The sequence below is a fragment of the Pholcus phalangioides genome, unplaced genomic scaffold (assembly GCF_987345545.1).
Source record: "Pholcus phalangioides strain wild (caught in Gottingen) unplaced genomic scaffold, Ppha-v1.0 ptg000007l_1, whole genome shotgun sequence".
Classification (NCBI taxonomy): Eukaryota; Metazoa; Arthropoda; class Arachnida; order Araneae; family Pholcidae; genus Pholcus; species Pholcus phalangioides.
The window spans coordinates 55,409,134-55,430,793 of record NW_028301600.1 but is presented as its reverse complement, the minus strand read 5'-3'; the positions used below and the strand labels follow the sequence as shown (position 1 = coordinate 55,430,793).

General features: G+C 35.4%; 1 protein-coding gene across 1 annotated transcript in view; it reads left to right on the top strand.

The window, feature by feature from the left end:
- htt (huntingtin) overlaps positions 1 to 16,284 on the top strand; it is a 441,906-nt gene extending 425,622 nt beyond the window's left edge. Inside the window, exons 55-57 of the mRNA XM_089233919.1 lie at positions 434 to 594; positions 9,601 to 9,688; positions 16,076 to 16,284. Of these exons, the coding sequence (XP_089090045.1) occupies positions 434 to 594; positions 9,601 to 9,688; positions 16,076 to 16,171 (345 nt within the window). The 3' untranslated portion in view covers positions 16,172 to 16,284. The remainder of the gene's footprint in view (positions 1 to 433; positions 595 to 9,600; positions 9,689 to 16,075) is intronic.
- Positions 16,285 to 21,660: the final 5,376 nt, after the last annotated feature.

Below are 21,660 nucleotides of genomic sequence, written 5' to 3'. Positions count from 1 at the left end.
GATCTGGCCACACCCTAATTACATCATTAAATACACCATCATATGTGGCAGACAACATAAGTAAAACGAAAAAAAAATTGGTTAGCTCACAAACAAAATCTGTCTCTTCACTTTTTGGTGACTTGGAAAGTTTGATTAGTTGAATTTGCCTGAAGGTTTTTGTTAAATGTTTTTATTTTTATTTATTATTTTATGGTAAAAAAAATAATTTACTGCACTTATTTGTTTCTGCTACTAAGCAAGTATATTTTCCTCTTCAAAGGAACAAAATTTAACGTACTGACTATATATAAAATATCTATTATGACCTATTGTGGGAACATTAAAGAAGTGAAAGTTATATGTTAAAAGTTTTATGTCGTAATATGATTGTTTTAAAAATCACTGATTATTCTTTTATGGACATGGCAAGTATCTGCTATTTTATGTTCAGGTTTTTCAGTACTTACAACAACAGTCTTATGAAGATATCATTCAAGATTGGGTGATGCTTTCCCTATCTAATTTCACTCAACGGTCTCCATTGGCTATGGCAGTCTGGAGTTTGAGTACCTTTTTTGCAAGTGCCACATCTAATTCATGGGTTCAAGCCATGTATCCTTTATTAAAAGTATTTTTATGTATGTATTTCATGCCTGTGGTAAATTTTTTTTTAGAATGGAGGGGTAGTGGCTAAACTGATAATATGGTAAGTTTAATTGCGCGATTCCATCGGTAGCAATCATTTTCTCACATTTCATTTGATCTGAAGCCAGATCTCTCCCTAGCAACTGGTTATACCAATGATGTGTTTATCCATCAATACACAATACTTTTTACTTCATCACAAGAACTTTGATTTTTTTTGAAGTGTAGTCTGGCTCTCTGGCAATAGAAGGATCATGGCAATAATATTGACAGTTTCCAGTCTTCTCGCTCCATTTTCATAATGAACCAGATTATTTAGGAAGTTGAAATTTCATAATTTTTCCTAAAAATACTGAAACATGTTTGCAACTATCATCAGTTTGAAAAAATAATCAGCCGAGATATTTTTAGTTTTACCTAAAAGGACCATGACTGGTCAATTTGCATGCACAAAAAATATTTTGTCCAATCAGGACATCAAATTTTCTCTAATATAGATGTTCTTGCTAATTGACCAACTAATGATTCAATAAAAATACTAGTTTGGCCAAAAATGTACTAGTGTGACTGCTTGATGATTCTTTTTCTTCACCAATACTTTCTGAAAAAAAATGATCATTTTTGTCACACCAGCGTCATTTTCTGCATATAAGGGCTAATTAGATCGGGACCTACAATTTATTGTCAATTCTGAATGGCAGCCTTGTTTTTTATACTCTCACAGAGCAGGGGCGGCTTAAGCAAGTATGCAAGGGGTGCAGTACAACTGGGAGGCAGGTTGTAAGGGGCGGCAGCATAGACTTTCATCTCGAATTTTTCTCCCCTGTGGAGCAGACAGAAAACATTTTCTGATTTTTTTTTACCTATTATAGGTTTTAGCACCCCTCTTGAGCAACACCATGCTACCGCAGTGGGTTGCATGGTCAAGCGCTGCCCCTGTACTCTGTCACAAGGGGCAAGTGTGCATTTTGGTCCCTTCACCCATGGCTTCCACAAGGGTGGGGCTGACAGGGCTCTAACCCTGGGGCAATTCTCATAATTTTTTTGGCTTTTTTCATGCTATAAATTAACTATAAAAGGACCTGTGAAAAATTCTGATTGGGTCCCCCGCAGAAGATCCCAGCCTAGTGGGCCCTGCTGTAGGAGAAGGGGGTCCATGTCTTCACCCAGAATTTGTTCCAGAATAGTCAAATGAAAGCAAAGAAAAATTCTACTTCTCACTTGTCCGGTCCCTGGAGTACCAAAATTTCTTTATAAAAATGATCTCATCATATATCTTTACAGGGTAAGCAATGATTGCTCACAAAAATAAACACTGTTTTAAGGATTAAGTTATCTGGCATTATTAAGAATGGTAAAATAATTTTGGAACAAAAAAAATTGACTTAAACATGATTTTATGTCCGCTTTTAATCTTGAGGTCACCTTCACTAAAGCCCTGCAAGGGTCGCCATTAGTGGTGGCATATGAGGCTTCGCACCCGTGTGGAAGGTAAGTGCAAGTCACCCCTGAGCAAGAGGGTGGTGCGCTAACCCCTCGATGAGGGACTATGCGGTATCAGTCTTTTTCTGTGGTCATGTTGCCGTTGAAAAAGATTGCTGCTACAGTGAGTCCCACACTGAGAAAATGAAACATAATAGTTGACTACTTAAGTTACTACCTTGATAGGTATGATAACAAAAGATTGAAACAAGAAATTAAATGTGAAGTTCAAGGACCACTATATAAGTAACATGTTTGATAACACATGAAGTTATTACATTGAGCGTTTTCGAGGGCAAGAAAAAGAAAAGCATTCTTCTAAGTTCAATGCATTGAAATGTTAAAATATATATTCTCAAATAAAAAAAATTATTTCTCTGAACTGTTGAGTTTTACAATGCAACAAAGTATGGTGTTGATCAGATGGCTTGAAAGCACTCAATGCAAGTATCATTCATGTGCCAGTTCATGTTTTCAACAACATTATTTAGCCTAAATAAATGTAGAAACAATAAAAACCAGAAAGGTTATTTTCGTCTTGTTGAAATTAGCTATAAATCTTAGAGAACCTTATTTCTTCAGAAATCAGAATTTTTTCCTAACAACAACAACAAAGGCCACACTGTATCAGGAAAAAGACAAATGTTAGATTTCACCATGCAATAATAGAACAAGCAACACATTTTCAATATGTAAAAAAATCTGAGCAGAAAATACATTTCGATGTAGTAAGGGTATTGAAAAATATAAAAAGTGTGATGTGCAAATGGAACTGCAATTATATAATGTTCAGAATATCAATATTTTTCATGGGTTATGCTATGAGAAGTTTTTCAGAATTTAAAAAAATTGAATTATGTAATTTTATTCAAAAAATCTTATCTTGCAATTCATATTTTATTGCTTACCTACAGTCATATGTATATTTGAATATAATAAAACTTTAAAAAAATGTAGAGTTTAAAATGAAAATCAATCTCTCCAGTCATTTTAATCAGTATCAGTTCTAGTGTTCATCTGAACTGTCTGGTGACTTTCAGCTTAATACTGTGAATCTCTGTTGTTTTGTTTATATCATGTGAATAAAAAAGCCCAATAAATTATACCTACACTCCGCTTAAAATAAAGAAAGAATATGGCATTCATATTAGTCTTTTTCAACTTTCTAAAACAGTAAATGTAAGAAGAGATGTATGCACCTGAAGTTAGCAAAAGTACCTGTCATAACTTTATCAAGGTGATTATTTTTGTGATTCCGTATGCTACTGTATATATGTATGTATGTATGATGAAGCAAAAGCAGAACATGGTTGAAAGGAAATGGTGTAAAAAAGTGTCTATTAAGGAAGGTAGACTTCTCATCCATTTTTGAGCAAAAAACAGGTTTGCAAGAGATGTCTCTGGAATTGTTGAAAAAATCAGGATAGGGAACAGCAGTTGGCTATAGTGATAAACACTGATGTCATACGTTTTGCTCAAAGATGTCAGATGACTGATTTTGGTATTTCAAGAAGCTCTACAAAGATTGTTGTCAGTTCCTCCCCCCATTCTCAACATTTAAGAGACTTGTAGATTGATTAGAGCTATTTCAGGGATCCACATTTCAATTTAGGAAACAACCCTTTCCTGAAACTCTTTTTTTTTTTTATATTGTTTTTTTTAGAACTCATAATGTTCAAGTTTTTTTTCCCACTTTTTGAAAGTTTCCACTAACCTTTATGCACACAAGTTATAGTTGGAACCAGTTGCAAAAATTTACAGTAGTGTTGCTGAGGGTATCGTTCCAGGGTATTGGAAGCTTGCTAATGTGGTTCCTATATTTAAAAGAGGTATTAGAGAAACCTGAGTTGAATTATCGTCTAGTGAGTTTAATGAGCTCTTTCAAAAATTTTGGAAATTATTATTAAAAGGCAATTGGTGAAGTAGATAGATGAGAATAACATATTGTCAAAAAGCCAGCATAGGTTCAGGAATTGGAAGTCGTGTAACCAACCTCCTTTGCTTGTATGATCACGTGACTATATGGCTTTGGGAAAAGGGAAAAAATGTTGATGATGTCTGTCTTGGATTTCCAGAGGCATTTGATCAGGTCCAACATGGTAAACTCTTGAAGCATTTTTTTACATGAGATTGGGATTGGGGACAACTTGTTGAATTGGATAGAATCCTGGTTGAGAGATAGGTCACAACAGGCTATAGTAAGCAGAGAATTTTCTGATTGGACAGGTGTGAATAGTGTAGTCCCTCAAGGAAGTGTCCTTTAGCCCATACTTTTTTCACTTTTTATCAATAAACTCGATCAGGGTATTTATAGGATTGTTAGCAAATTCACAGATGACATGTAGCTGATATGGATAGTTGCAAGGTTAGGTTCCTGACATGAGAAGCATCAAAAAATGTCAAAAACTTTAATGAATGCTTTTGGCTAATATTTTGAACACAATAGGTATATAACATTATGAGAAACTTACTTTTTTGCATATTACGTTTTATTTTTGAACACTAATTAAAATATTATTTTTGCAATTTTGAATTTGACATACAAAGACTCTAGAACAGATAATACATAATTTTATGGTCTATTTTATCTAGTCTACCGATTACCTTTGTTCTGGTTGCTAAGCGAAATAGAGCTCTTTATTCAAAAATGTGTGATAGGCAATCAGGGTTAGCTTTTTGACTTCAGAAACTAGCTCAGTATCATGGCCCCCACAAGGGCGGGGCTGACAATGGTCTAGCCCTGGGGTCCCAGGAAAATTCTCATCATTTTTTGGCTTTTTCACACAATAATTTAACTACAGATGGGCCCGCAAAATGGCGCTGCCTGGGCCCCTCTGTAGTTAATTATTGCTTGAAAAAGCCAAAAAAAAGCCTGCGGGAGCCATGCTCAGTATTAAAACAGTCAAAACTTATTGTCAATCTTGTCAAATTGTTTTTTAACCTGATTGATATGATAAATAACAAAAAACTTACTTTTATGTAGCTTTAAGAATTTAATCCAAGAATTATAATTACAGAGTATAGAATATCTATTTTGATATTTTAATTTTTTTGATCTGCCCAAAATATTATTCCAAAGTAAAAATTTTTATGCAGAATCTGTTAATATACTAATTAAACTCATTTATCCTCACCTAAAAATTTTTTAGCTCAGGTTGTATAAATCCAAAGTTTTAAAGAGTATTTTCCATCAAAGAAGAGCTGGCAAGACTTCATACTCAAAGCATTGTTTTACACGCTTTCCATAGTTTTTCCTTCAGCTTCTATGCTATGCTCTATTCAAATTGTATATTTTACAGGAAATAATGCACACATACGATTGTTGAAAACAATTCTGTAGCGAGCAGAAAATTATTTTATAATCGTTTAACATTACCACTTTAAACATTACATGCAATCAGTGTGTGTATTTTCAATGCAAATTGTTATGTTAAAAAGCAATATTTGAGGTTTTTGACATGACAGTTTATATCACAGTTTAAACCATCAAAATCTGTCATGCATCAAAAACCTGTCAACCCTGGGTAGTCAGGAATCCAACCGAGAGGAAGGTGCTCCAGACGAACTTGAATATAATTTCATCATGGGTTAGTAAATGGAGCATCACCTTTAGTGCCTGGTCACTTATTTCGGTTTGAACAATCCATGTTTCACTTACAAGTTGAATGGTATTAATATCCTGGATGGAACTGGGGTCACTGATCTGGGAATTCTCATTGAAGAGTAGCTTAGGTTTTCTAAACATTGTTCAGCGGCGCTCAAAATGAAAATATAATGCTTAGAAAAGAGTTTTATTCTTAAAAAGGTTTCTTCGCGTTCTCCTAAAGTCATTCTTCCGCAACTTAGTTCGTACTGAACTGGAGTATGCTGTAAGGTTTTGGAGACCATACCTACAGGGGGAGCATAGACTTGGTTGAGGAGGTGCAGAAAAAGGCTATGCATGCTCTTGTTGGCACACAAGGCTTGAGTTATGAAGAAAGACTTGATTTCTCGAATATGTTTACATTGGAAGAACGCAGGTGTCTGGGAGATATAAATGAAGTGTTTAAAATTTTCAGTGGGATGGACCACGAGTTATTTATACGCGTCAGTTGACTGCTTCAACAAGGGGACACCAGTATTGCTTAGTAAGGGACAATTCCAGGTTGTGGTATCGCAGGGAGTTTTCTCTAAATGGTTGTGAATAAATGGAATAGCTTACCTCTGGGGGTTGTGAATTTAACCCTTACAGTGACAGTCTAGAGCAGTGATTCCCAACGTGGGTGTTAATGCCCCCGGGGGGGTGATGGAATGTCCCAGGGGGGCGGTAGACGCTACGGGTATAGCATAAGATCGATCCTATGAGTTAAATTGCATTGGGGGACACTGGGAGAAAAAAATTTCTGAAGGGGGCGACAAGACAAAAAAGGTTTGGAAACTATTATCTAGAGATATCTCGTCAAACTTGATCTGCTTTATTTCAATCACCCCAAAATATCTTGTGTTCTTATTATGCTTTTATTTCCAATATGAATGGGTCAATTGCACCAAAAATTAGACAGCAGTAGGATGGGCAATTGGACTGGTAGAATTGAATTTGATTGACAGACATTGCAAGGAGAGTAAATGACCCTTGTTTGTCCTTTAAAAATGTGTCTTTTAAACGTTCTGTCATGCGAACAATGAATAAAGGCTGAAAATTAAGGATTCCATTTTTTTTTTCAATTTTTTTCGAGTTCAAAAGCCATTTAGGAGAATAGGTACGAATGATGGCAAAATTTTGATCCCTGCTGCTCTGTGCTCTTGAGTTCATTTCCAATCAATAACTCCCTATAGAGTAGCATCAGTAGATCACATGGTGTTTATTCTACATAGAATAAAATGCACTTTTTACACATTTTCAATTAACAACTTACTTTTGAAATATAATAAATTAAAAAAAACATATATAGCTTATTCCTAGCACATCATCTCTAAGCTAGAAGACAATATACTACACCTCTTATTTCCCCAATTCACAGTTTACTGCTGGCCTATATATCTACTATGAAAAAAGGAAAATCTCTCAGAATTTCCTGGGTTTACAGTGATTGGAGGGTAATGAGTGATGTCACACACACATATAATTGCTAATTTACATATATTTGTGACACTTTCTAAAAATATATGTTCTAATCATCTTTCCAAACTCAAATTATACAAATATATACCATCTGACTTGTATAAATAATTATACAATATATTAATCATAAATATAATCTATAGTTCATTTGAGCAAACATACATGAATATATACAGGGCATCCATAATTAAAAGACTTTATTTTAAAGTAGCCTACAGGCAAAACCAGTCATCAGAAAAGTGTGAAATTTTGTGGAGGACTTCATGAAGTGATGGGAATTTATTTCAGGAGAAAAAAATTAGTTGCACATGTTTCCACCAGATTGATTGATTGTTGACCGTTCATGCTGAGAGCTGTTGTGCAAGACGAGGCCGTTTCACTTTGAATACCTGTAGTAAACATATAAATTTATACTATGTCACGCAGCAGCTATTATAAAACCTAGAAACATTCATAGAGATCTTGTTTCTCAATGTGTTTGCTGCTCACAATAATGATAAGTTTACGAGGTTGCTCTTTCTTGGCCAAATTGTTTTTACCAAAACAGCAATACTGCAGTAACTGCTCTAGGGAAATATCAGACTTGGAAGAGGATTCAAAAAAGTCCAATGAGTGTAAAAACCTTCAGAGTATGATAAAATTTGAAAGCACGGGATCATTGGCTGTTCATCCTGGAAGAGGAAGAAAACCCATTTCTATAGACGCAATACAGAAGGTTTCGCTTCAGGTGGAAGAGGACAGAGCTTCAAATTCTCGTGGCAGTGTCAGGCGTGTAGCACAGGCGTTGGATAGGCCTCGTTCAACTGCCCATAAGATCATGCGGGGTATCCTCAAATATTATCCAAACTTTCAATTGTGCAGTGGTTGCTTCCACATGGTTATGATGCTCGACTCCGGTTCTCACTGCAGTTTCTAGCTCACATTGAGGTAAATTCAGAATGGCCTTGGAATATCCTCTGGACAGACTAAACGTATTTTCACTTGGATGGTGCAGTCAATACTCACAACTGCCAAATTTGGTAACCAGAAAATCTGTACGCTATATTAGAGGTTCCATTGTATTCACCAAAAGTGACTGTATGGTGTGGATTTACTGCATCATTATTTTTGGTCCCTACTTCTATAAGGAGTTAGGTTTTACAGGTCCTGTGACATGTTCAATCATTGGGAAGCGATATGCATTGCTGTTACAGAATGAAATTGTTCCGGCTCTGCAAGCACGTCATCCCTTGCAGACACAATCTATATGCAAGACTCCTCCTTACATTGCAGTGTGTGTTAAGAATGTTCTTAAAACACATTTTACAGAAGAATGTCATCAGCCGGCACTTCCTTAATCTATAGCCTCCCCAATCTATACACCTTAATCCATGCGATTTTTGGCTTTAGGGGCATTTGAAATGTCTAGTAAGTCATGACAATCCAAGAACTTCACCTGGTCTTAAAGGCAGCATTTCACGCTATGTGCTGATCATTTCCCCGCACACACTTTGATTAGTCGTGGAACATGCCATCTTGTGATTTCACATGGTATCTGAAAATGATGGCCATCATGTGGAATATATTTTTTTGCTGTAACATTTGTAAAAGTGTTTAACAATTGTTAAAATTTTAAATGTTTGCCTAAATGTGTCATTTCTTAATAAAACGTCCTCTGGAGGCGACAATCCCCCCCCCTCCCCCGAAACAAATTCCCATCACTTCACAAAAGTCCTCCACAAAATTTCACACTTTTCGGATGACTGGTTTCGCCTGTACGCTACTTTAAAATAGTGTCTTTTAATTATAGACGTCCCATACTTTTCTCAATCTAACATCCCCTCTGGCTATGATAATTCAAAGATACCAGATCAAAAAATTTTTATTGTGAACTAAACCATCCAAAAGAGTTAACAATTTTACTCCCCTTTGTGTTATAGTTTCAGGCTTCAACAAATTAGTATTTTACATTTAGCCATACAGGTAAGTGAAAGTCAGTCCAGCGAACTAGTCCTTCTCTTGTATGGTATTGGTTATAATGGATATTGAATATAATGAATATTTTCTTTCTATGTCCTTTTTAGTTCCTTTATATCCAGGCACCATCAATGAAAAAAGTTCGGTTAGATTCAACCCTGAAACTGCATAAATAGTTTGAAACATAACTTTCTGTATGCTGAAGGGGAAAAAAGAATTTTTTCCTTGTGTTGTAAATCATCAAAAAGTGATTTAGCAACCCATTAAGCTCTTTGTCTATTCACGATTGGAGCAGTTTAAGAGTTAAGAGAAAACTTGTATTGATTAACTATAAGATTTCACTGAGATGAATAGCATGTCATGAAGCAGTAAAATATTTGCAGGATCAAAATACAAAAATATCTTTTTTTTTCATTCCTTGACTTTGTTATTAGTTTTCCATATATTCAAAGCAGGATTGGAAAAATTGAAGAAGAAGATAGAATGCTATTTTGTATCACTGGTCTCAACTTCCATAACAGCGTGAGAATGTCTTGAACTTTTACTTATATGTCATTGTTTTTGTTATCATGTCTGCTGATTTTTTTAAACTTTCATTTCCATCTATACACACTTGAGTTCACTTAAAAATAGAGTTTCCAAATTCTTTAAAATTCTGGATCTTCTGGAATTTAAAATAGGTAGTTGTATTTGTTGAGAATCATCTAGAATTCTATAAATAATCATTTTTATTTGGTTTTTATACATTAACAGTTACTGTTATTGTCTTTATTAGATATATGGTTTGCTCAGACACCATATCTCTATTTCATAAATCACCTGTAGGAAGAATAGGAATATTCATTGCCTGCAAAGTTTTCCACTTTTCTGAATCATTTACAGAATTCACCATAGCTGTTTTCCAGGATAATATCTGAGTGACAATGTAAGAAAAGTTGGTGGATAGCTTCCTTGAAAAGTGGTGTCTATCATTGCATCAAAAGAGATTGGCCCACTCCTTAATAATACTTCACTTGATGTGTGGCAAGAAACAAATTTACTTATGCCAAGATGAAGATGTTTTTAAAGTTTAAAAAAAAGCTTAACTAAAGTACTATCACTACTTAATCGTACATTCACCTTGTAAATTTTCTTCTGGGAATTTCCAACAAATTGGTACATTCCAGAATGTGTTCTGAGCTTTGCATAGTACTAATGTATTTTATGTGGTAATCATTGGCGTACGCAAAGGGGGTTTTGGGGTTCCAACCCCCCTTGAGCCAAGATTATAGTGTTATTTTGCTGGAAAAAACATAACCCCCCCCCCAGAAGGAAAAAAAACCTGAAACCCCCCCCCCCCCCCTCGAGAAATTCTGTGTACGCCTATAGTGGTAATAGTCAGGTGTTTTGTGTTATAGTGGTGCAACTAAATTGAAGTTGGATGTGATTCAATTTTCAAGATGCTAATTATCGGCTTGCCTGATAATAACCATCTTGTCATGAGTGGGGTAATTAACTGAGTTTCTGAAAAATTGTTTAAAAAAGGGTTGAGGATATTCCATGAGGTGCAACTTCAGTATGCTATTGTGAGCAGCAATCATGGCCCCCACAAGACCGGAGCTGACAGGGCTCTTGCCCTGGGGCCTGGGACAATTCTCATCATTTTTTGCTTTCTTACGATATAAATTAACTATAGAAAGGCCCATGAAAAGTCTAACTGGGGGCCCCACAAAAAATTTCAGCCTAGGGCCCTGCTCCAGGATGTGGGGGCCATGGCAGTAATGGTCTAGAAAGAATGTCTGTTAGGTGTATTCAGGGGTGTTGGAAATGTTTAAGGCTAATATTACATAATAAAAGTTTTATAAAGTTCTTTTATAAAACTTGACAAATGAAACCAATAAATGTATCAGTTACATTTGAGCAAATGCAACCCATAAGCTTATTTGTTGCATTTTTCAAGTTTTATAAAACTTTTATAGTGTAATACCAGCCTTATATCCATGGGTGCTTGGTTGAGCTTCGTGTATAAGCTCAGATTTTTAAAAATTAATTCTGGTGTGCTCAGACTCCTACATAAATACTGTGGAGGCCCCACAGCACCCCTGGCTCAGATGCCACTGGGTGCATGTGCAGTTTAGTAGTCAAAGCAGTATTCTAGGGAGTGCACTGCTAGAAAGTATAAAAAATATTTGCTGGATTTCTCTGAAAAAGTAAGTGGCATCTGCAACAGAGAAGTGGCTTCAGTGAGCAGTGATGCCTTCACAAGTAATAATACAGAGTTGCCAACTGCTACAGTTTGTTCATAGTTTCTACGGTTGAACTTACTAAACTATGAAGTTACAGAAAGAACCCCTAATGTTACGAAACCCTTTTTATGCATTCAAATAAATATAAATAAATCCAGGAGAATCGTAAATCAGTTGGAAATTATTTTTTTTTTAGTTTCTGCTAATATTTTCTTGCCAGAGAAAAATCTGCTGAAAGGTTTCTGCACACAAAAAGAGATAAAAATCACACTGCTTTTTACCCTAAGAATTAAAAAAAAGGGGAAAAAAATAGTTTCACGTGATAGCTGTTTTTGGTTGATAAGAGGAGAGCATCGAGCTTATATGCTCGGTGGTGGAGAGGGAAAAAATTTCCAGTTGATCCATGGGTACTTGTTATACAGCTGTTTTTCCTTCCTTGTAGGATGGATGAGTTCGAAGGTGGAGGGGGAGGGAAAGTTGTAAGGGAGTAGAGTACAAAAGCCCTGATGGCGCTTTAAGTCTGGGCCTTAATTTATTGCCAAAAACAGCTACTTGAAACATTTAACTCTTCTATGGGAAAGATATTTTTCCTGAACAATTTGGTGCTATAATGGTCTTAATGGTCTACATGAAAGTACTCTGATGGTTCTTCCTTGGGGGGGGGGGGGCTAATAAATGTAGAGAGTAAATGCATATTCCGCTTTTGCTTTCCCCCACACCCATACACCAAGATGCAGCTGCAGCCACATTTCAAGATGCTGAGCCTCTCTAATGCGTGTGGAAGAAACTGGAGTGGGGGAGGGGAGGTCATTGGTGTACGCAAAGGGAATTTCGCGATTTGATTCCCCTAAAGTTGAGATTATAGTGTTATTTTGCAGGGAAAAACATAACCCCCTCCCCTTGAGCAGGAAAAAAATTGAAACCCCCTTCTTGAGAAAATTCTGCGTACGCCTATGGTGGGGGAAATATATGTTGGTCTGACTTTTTTTATTCTCCTCCCACACAACAAAAAGTTGCTGCTCCAGCCACTGTACAAGATCACAGAGGAGAAATGATGCAAGTCCCTCTAATTTACTGATACCTTGGGATGCTCTGTAGGCCATTTCTTGGTTTCTTTTTTACATCATAACTTATCATTCCCTTCCCATTGAAAGGGAGTTCAGTAAATTCCTCAAGAGCAACCAGTAGCCCACTGGTGAAGGGGAAGGCCTTGCTGTCCCAGGACACCATGCTATGGGACATCAGCATCAATGGTCTTCAGGAGGCAAAGGCAGTGAAAGGTACTTCTAGAACTTCTCACACCAAAAATAGTTTGTCCCCCATTAAAAGTGTGTTGATAGACAAACTGAACATGGAAACGTTATCAGAAAAATTTTCAGTGAATTGAAATTACAGACTTATAAAAGTGCTTGCTATAAATATAGTGATAAACTTAGATTTTTCCATTCAATTCAAAATTTGTACATACCTCTCGCTTATTTTATTTGTTTGATATGGATTCAATAACAAACTGCAAATCAACTGGATCTTGATCAACTATTTCTTTAGGTAAGTTACAAAAGTGAATCTTAAAGTTCTACGTATCCTATTGAGTTTTCCAAGATTTCATGAACTGGATTTAGCAGATGAATGAACTTGATCACTAAGAAAAATTAAAACCAGATTGTATTACTAAACTTATTGCTAATTTAGTTAATGAATCAAATGTTATATTTATTAATATAACTTTCCCCTTACATTAGGGAATGTGTCATAATGAAAAAGCAATATAAGTAATGTTGCTTTTCAGTATGCCACTCCTTTGAATTTAAATAATGAGAAAGCAACGCAAAATTAGAGATACTCATTTTTAAATGATTTAACGATATTTCCAGCATTCGTGGGAACCAAATTCAAAATGAAATTGGGGGAAATATTGAAATTCACAAAAAAAAAAATTAGTGGTGGAGGAGGGGGGTTCATGCGAGCTGACCATCCTTCAGTCAACACACATTGCTACTGACAGCCTCCGTCCAAATGTTGGCAAGCCTGATAATGCTATAGAATTGACTTCTATTGCCCTGTGGCACCAGCTGGCCAACTGAATGATGGCCCAGTCCATATTCCAAGTATGTGGCATCAGCAACAAGCCTCCATTGTATAAATCTGAAGTTTGGTGAAACAGAGATCTGTTGTATTCTTAGAGAAAAGCCAGTTTCACTTTGGTACTACTGATATATATAGATGTGGGCTCTTCACAGAGAAAAAACACACAGTATCCATTTTTTAAACATTTATTATGTGTGCAAAAAATACAAGACGATCACAGACATAACAAAAAATGTGGCCTTTCCCTCCAACTTCTCCCACCAAACTCACTGTTGCCAATCTTAATCTCTTTACCTGCATAATAATATTTTCCTGCATGTCGCAGCACCATCTACCGATTAGAAAACGAAGTTATAACTAAAAATCCTACAGCTAGGTCAGGAGTACACTTGCACTTAAAGTGCTTCTGTCATTGCCATGCTGACACCACCTTAGATGTAATGATATTGAGAGGGATTTCTTATCATGGCAAGACTACTCTCAAGATAGTTTGTCCCAGCAGGATAACATCCATCCCTATTCTATTCCCCCAATATGTTTTACAGAATGTCAACATGTTTTATGGCCAGCGAAATAAGATTTCTCACCTATTGAGCATGTTTTGGATATTTTTTGCTCTAGCTTCGGATCCTGGGAGAATTAGTTAGGAGAATCAAGGTAGTTAACCTTGATTCCCATAGTTCACAGGATGGAACCATTATTTACCCTATTGTTTCGACCCTGTGGGGCAATTGCCTCTATTTTTCCTTGAGAGTGATGAGATGCTCATTTATGACCGTCTAGGCTTGCATTGAGATCTGCCAATCCCAGAGTTTAGCCAAAAAAGTTTGCTTTTTATCCTTAGTTGCCCACCGATACATATCTTTCACCACAAGCTGTTACTGCAAAGACTCCTCTCCATCCACAAAAGTGTGATCGAGAGCTGGGTCATGTGAACAAGTGATACTTGACATGTGTCGCTCCTGAAATTGCTTTCATATGGTTCCCAACTTCATGTCAAAAAAGTCTCACAACATGGAGCACCAGACCTATTACACACATAAAATATTCATATTCATAACATGCTAATTCCAGAGATTGATGACTGAACATGGTTATTGCTACACACACACAATGCTGTACGTACACCAAACAATTTGCACTCAACTCACCTCTTCCAGTTAAAATAGTAGTAAAATGCTTCAATGACATGAGACTGGGTTTGTGAATTAAACTGGGCTTAAAAAAAAGAAAGGTAAGGTACACCACGGTAAACGGAAACATTTCATTAGTGGAAATTCATCTACGTTGGAGAAAACAACAAAAAATTTTGAAAGTATGGGAGCATATATAAGTTAGTTAAACCATACTTTTTTTAGGTCGAATGTTTTGTACTTATTTTCTTCAGTGCCCTTTTCTTCTTTGGGAAACACTGGTCTAAATGATTGTCTCAGAAATCCACTGGGCTTCGCTTTTTAATTTGATCCATGATGATCAAATTTCTTAACTGATCAAATGTTATTTTAAAAGCGGATGTCTAGCCATCAAAATATGCTCATAATTCATATGAAAGTCTCACCAAGTACTGGTCTGCTTCTTCTGATGTGAGACAAACAGCTGATGAAACTTTTCCGCTGTCAATTTAAACCTTTTCATCAACAGTTCTTTTAGTTATTCTATTATTTAGTTGAGTTCGAAGTTCAGTGAGCCTGAAGAACATCTTTACTGACTTCTTGTTTGCTAATTTGACAAAAACCCAGTCACCAACCTTTGCTTCTGAAATTGTTGTTGACACTTTTAGGTCCATAGAAGCAGCTAGTGCTAATTTAGAAGCTTTATCCCTTTTGCTTTAGTTTTGTACTATAATTCATAAAGTCAATTCAAGTGTGTACAGGGTAAGTGTAAATTCAGTAGGTTCCATTTGCCCCAGCTTGGGAAAAAATGTGAGACTTTCTCAATTCCTACTTTCTTTTAAGAAATATATTATTTTATAATAGTGCATATAAAAATAAGGAAGGGTGGACTCACCTCAAAAAGATCTATATTATCTAATTCACACTTTCCGAAATGAGTAAAATAGAAGCACAACACGTTGCAATGCGATCACAAACCTAGCCTCTTGTAATTTCCTATGAGCAGCTTTAGCAAGCCAAGTAGTCTTACTGAAATAGAGTAAGGAGAAAAGAAAAATTGTTCCAGTGGCTGTGTTCCCAGAAGCTAACTTCACTCATCCGTATGAATGCTGTTTTCGTTTGATGCATTGCACTAACCAATAATAAAATAAAAGAAATTAGGAAAGCTTCAAAATATAAAAAATAGTTTTGAGGATTTGACAACATTTTCTCAAATCTGAAACACTGCTTTTTTTGTTCCAAAATCAATTTTTTCTATTATTTGGGTGCACATTCGAATGGGTGATGATATTAAAAAAACATACAATTTTACAGGTTAGACATAAAGTGTGTATCAGATTTAGAAGCCTGTGAGGATTCAAGTTAGATGGCGGGAATTTGTATTTCCAATAAAATTGATTTCCAATGAAAATTGTTGTTTTATGATTTTATACTTTAGATAATGATAGCTATATATGTACATTTTATCAATTTTTTTTTTAAAGCTCAAAGATGAAGAGCAGAAGCACCAGTATTTTTGTACATTTCAAGCCATTTCTGAAGAAAACACACCATATGCTGACTTAATGAGTTATCTATAGAATTTGTAATTTCATTCCCATTGTATTTTTCAAAGCATTTTTACACAAGCATGCTTGAAAAGAATGTAAATAAAGTGTAGAAAAGGAAAATTAAAAATAATGCAACAGTTTTTAGAAGTTTTTTATAGATGAATGTTATTTTCATAATAAACCTTACCTATAGAAATTGGTAATGTCACACACACACATGTGGAGGTATGTATATGCATAATTTTCTTTTATGTTTTTTGATTAATATTTTGCAGGCAGTTTACTTTTCTCTTTGTTAACAGTAGATATCATGCGAAAACTATGTACATGAATAACACATTTTCTGCCTTTTTGGTATGACCATATTAGCAAAGACTCAAGTGCAGGCTAATTCATTTATTTAAATTAAATTCTCTTTTATCACAAAAAATGAGTAACTTTGCCTGGTTTTAATTTATACAAAAATTGCCACGTTTTTAAGACAAATAAATCACACTGGTCGAATGGTCGACGCGTTTCGGCTCTTCAATGGAGAGCCGTCATCAGGACCTCGTGGTCAGAACTCACACGAATGAAGAGTGATGTTTACGTCTGGTCGTCCGAAGAGTTCGCCTTTGTATTTGCTGCGTCCGAGTGGTCTTTGGATGCGAATTGGGGAGCCATCTGTTGTAAAGTGTTGAAAGTTTTTTCACGACTGAGGTCAGTCGTGTGAGTTCTGACCACGAGGTCCTGATGACGGCTCTCCATTGAAGAGCCGAAACGCGTCGACCATTCGACCAGTGTGATTTATTTGTCTTAAAAACGTGGCAATTTTTGTATAAATTCTCTTTTACTAGAGTGTTTTACTGTAAGAAGGCAGAACACATCTGTAAGGACCATCAGTTAGCAACTGAGTCAGTGTCTTCCAAACTTTTTGAAACAACCCTATTTTGACCAGAAGTTTATTGGCGACCCTCTGTACTTTTTTCACAGTTGGTTAAAATTTAATCTATAAATGGCACTGCACCGATATTATACATATGTGCATAATCAACTCTGCATTTTTCGAATTTTCTAAAATACATATATTCTGATCAAGATACGCCAGTGCTCATGCTTGCATCATAGGCGGAGATAGACTTGGAAGTCTGGGGCGGGCAAGATGATGATGATGACAATTCATATATACATATATACATTAGATCAGTCGACTGTCCCCCCCCCATGCCCCCCCCCCCATATCTTCGCCCATGGCTTGCATGTGTGTATGAAGCAGATACATCAGTCTGTGTGTGACAACCAATGGAAAGTTGAATCATTGTTGGGCTTCCTATCACCTAAATTACATTGATTCTATCAAACGAGGTAATTAAAATTTTTGCAGGGTTGTCTGCAAGCATGAAAAATGATTTTTGTTTTTTAATCTGTTTTTAAGATTTTCAGTTTCAATGAGGGAGTTCCTAATTTCTAATTTATTTTATGTGCATTTTACTTTTGACTAGTGAGTGCATACATGGATAATTCAAGCAACCCTTTAAGCGGCATTGACAAGATATCTCACCTTTTTAAAAGCCCAGATAGTTTGCAAAGTGTATTTCTCGATGAAGCACTTTTCCCTATACCCTTAGTTTGTACCTACTGAAAATTGGAAGAAAACCTACTTCATTAAAAAAAATACAGCATTTTGAAGGGAGTATAGTAATTTCTGCTGCAACGTTTAAACTGTTAATAGAATCAATTTTGTACAGGATAATTTAAAGATTATGATTTTAATACGAGTGAATATAATCAATTCAAAAGAATAATACTCAATAGGCAAGACTTTGCTTCAAATAAATTGTTAAATAATAAATCCAATGAAAAGAGTAAATAAAAGTTCAAAAATTTTTATGTATATTTTGGCTAATGCGATAGGTGTACTTTTATTCAACTTTAGCATCTGACCTATATAAATGTGCTATAATTGCTGACAAAATGTGTAGAGGTATCAGGATGATGGAGACCACAGATGAAAAATCATAGGATCAAATTTTAATTATCTCAGAGGTTCTCAACCTGTGCTCCAGGGAGCTTTTAGGGCTCTGAGTCTACTTCCCAGAGGCTTTGCGGTCGCTGCATGACAGTAAAATAAAACAGTAAATTTTATGAATAATTAAAAAAGAGGGGGGAGGAGGAAATGAGACTTTGCCATAAAAATTGACCATAAAGGACTCTGTGAGTCAAAAACAGTTGAGAACCACTGAGTTAAATGCACTTAAAATAGCTTATGCTGATGGTAAAAAAGCAGCAAACAAAAAAATTTTCTAAATCGGTAAAAAATTGTTCATGAAATATGAATCCAACAACAAAGCATGGTTAACTAATGAGCTATTTTAGAAATGACTTGTAGTTTGTTACAAACAAAACTTAATGTTAATTTAGAAATTTTAACGTTTATTGATAATTGCATACCCATTTCAACATTGTTCAGTTGAAGTACATCAAGGTTATATATACAATTTAATGACTATTATAGTTCAACAGACTTTACTGTTGCTGAGTGGTTGAAAATTTTCAAAAGCATAAATTTCAACATACAAATGAAAGTTGGATCTTGATACCTCTAGAATGATTGGCAAAGCTTGGTGACAAATTTTCTAACAAATGATCACAGAGTGCATTTGTAAATCAAAATTATTATGCATAAACAAGAAATTTTGTACAGTGATGCATTGATTCAAGAACAGGTATAATGTACCAGAGAATTGAATTCAATAATGAACCTAATGTAAATTTTGTTATCATATTCACCTACATTAGCTCTCATACCATTGAAAAAACTTGGAGGAGGGGACAACAGTTTTTAATACAAATACACTAGGCCACAACAGGCAAAATGCCCAACGAGGTTGCTGAGAAGAATCGAAGAAAACATTCCAAAGAGTGATATGAATTTAGGTTTTTTACAGTAAATAAGTAAAATGCAATGGTTCACATCACACTAGCAAAATTTACTGACTGCTTCATGTTTCACTTTAAAACATGACTGCTTCATGTTTCACTTTAAAACATGACTGCTTCATGTTTCACTTTAAAACATGACTGCTCAAGTCAGACACTTTAAATTAAGTTTAAAGTCGGTGGTCTTTATCACCAATTTTAACACAGTGGCTAGGGTTTGTCCCTGAAGAGTAACAACTCTATCACAACTCTACTGTGATTTACTGATTTTGCAATCCTGTTCACTTTGCCGATTCAGGGCATTTTCATCCTATCTTGTTAAACTTTGTCTTCCTACCAGGAAAACATGAATATAGACCTGTTTGCATTCAGAGAGAGTGCCAGGTAGTTGTTCCACTTTGGGACCATAAGCATTGGAAGTCATTCTAGATTCAAATTGGATTTGTTCAATTGAAGAAAAGTTGAACAAACCAAGGTATTCAAAACTCTTTTTGAATACTTCCACTCAAGGATAATAGAAAATGTTTTTGAACCACATTGCAGATTTGTATCATGTGCAAATTTTATGATTTAACTTATCTCTATATTTCAGCTACCACTCGTCCAATATCAGCACAGATTTTTTCTATCCTGTTGAATCATTTGTATACAGATGATTAATTCAAATATGAGTAATAAGAACAACATTTCTGCAAGTACATAGCTTTGTGTTTGCAGAAATGTTAATCTTATTACTCATAACGCAACTTAGTTTTTTTAATATTAACCTTTTACCGGTTTAATTAAGATTTGAATTAATTTTCTAAATTTTTTTCTGTTATTTCCTCTTCTGATCCTTTAGTTTAGAGATGTCAACCATAAAATTCATGAAAAAAAATTTTCTTATGTTTTCTGGACTTGCGTGTGCCCATGTTTATAGAAACAACATTGAAAAATCAAAACAAAAAAAATAATTTTATTCTTCCATAAAAATAGGCGATGTAAAATAAATTAAATTGATGCCATAAGTGTTGAAATGAATGGAATTTTTGTTTTGTAAATTAAATTGAAAATCAAGTGCTTTCATGTAAGACAAATACTTTTTTCTAAGTAATAAAACCGATGTTCCCAATTGGGAGCATTGGCCGTTAAAAGGCTAACAGATTCTGGGTTCAAGTATCTAATCAGTAGAGAAGTTGTCTTAATTTTTCACCGTGGATATGCTCAAGAAGTGTCTCTAACGAGACCAAAGTGTTGGTCATTATCATATAGCAAAAAATAGCTTCTTAATTTAAGCATTTTCAAGCATGCAACTACATAAAACTTCACAAATTTTTTCCCTATCAAACTATCTAGACTGTCAACAAAAAAATAATAATAATGCACCAAGAAAGAATAGTCTAGTTGCTACGAAATGTGGCAGGTAAATTATTTAGTGTTGGGAAAGAATTATGCAAATATTCTTACCACCAGAGGGTATGAGAGTACTTTCACTGTCGCTATTTCATATGGTTTCAGAAACTGCTTTTGTGTAGTGTACCTGTGTTTTCCCTTTAATAAGCCTCTAACATACGGGGTGATAAAAAAAAAAACTATCCCGACATATGGGTCCCTAACTATCATACCATTCACAGAAACTGAATGAAATTTTGGCATAAGGTATTTTGAGGTATGCGCTCAAGAATGATATGGAAAACAACAGTGTCACTCTAACAGTTACGGTTACAGTGAGAAAATTTCGAAAATATCAAATGGCAACACCAAGTTTTCTGTATTGGAATGCGATCTCCATACTGAAAAACACTATATAGCGTTGGAATGGCACCTGTAGCACGAAAATCCCCGGAGCTAGGCAAGGAAAAAGTAAAAAGGACTTTGCCGTGCACCAGAGCATTAATGTTCGTTTCATTCGTCACACCGTTTCTTCGGCTGAGATCCCAGCCTGATTAGTCCCCCACAAGGTCATGTGGAAAATTTGTGAAACACAATAAAATGCTTTATTTTATGCTGCTTCTCTGTCCTTATTGGTTGTCTTCACTTTTAGCCTATCTACCGCCGGTGATTTTCATGCTACAGTTGCCGTTCGAACGCTATTTAGGGTTTTCACAATGGAGATCACATTCCAATACAAAAAACTTGGTGTTGCCGTTTGAAATTTTTGAAATTTTCTCACTGTAACCGTAACTGTTAGAGTGACACTGTTGTTTATGCCAAAATTTCATTCAGTTTCTGTGAATGGTATGATAGTTAGGGGCCCATATGTCGGGATAGTTTTTTTATAATCACCCTGTACATTGGGAGACATTTTACTCAACTGACCGGCTTTGAGGTCACATCATCGGATTGAGGCAAGCAGGGTTGACATATCACCATATTCCCATCAAACGTGACCAAGCTGTCAGAAGATGCTAGGTGCATCCAACAGGCTCTGGATGCCTTAGATTGACGAAGTAATTGAGAGGATCGCTTCATGTGTCAGAAGCCTAATCCAAAAAAATACAATTTTTTTTCATGTTTCTGTTGACATAGGCAATTCCAGTAAAAGTAAAGGAAAATTTTTTTGGGAATTTTTCGGTTAAGAGTTTTTCAACATGACTGAGTATTCAGGAAAATTAAATGAT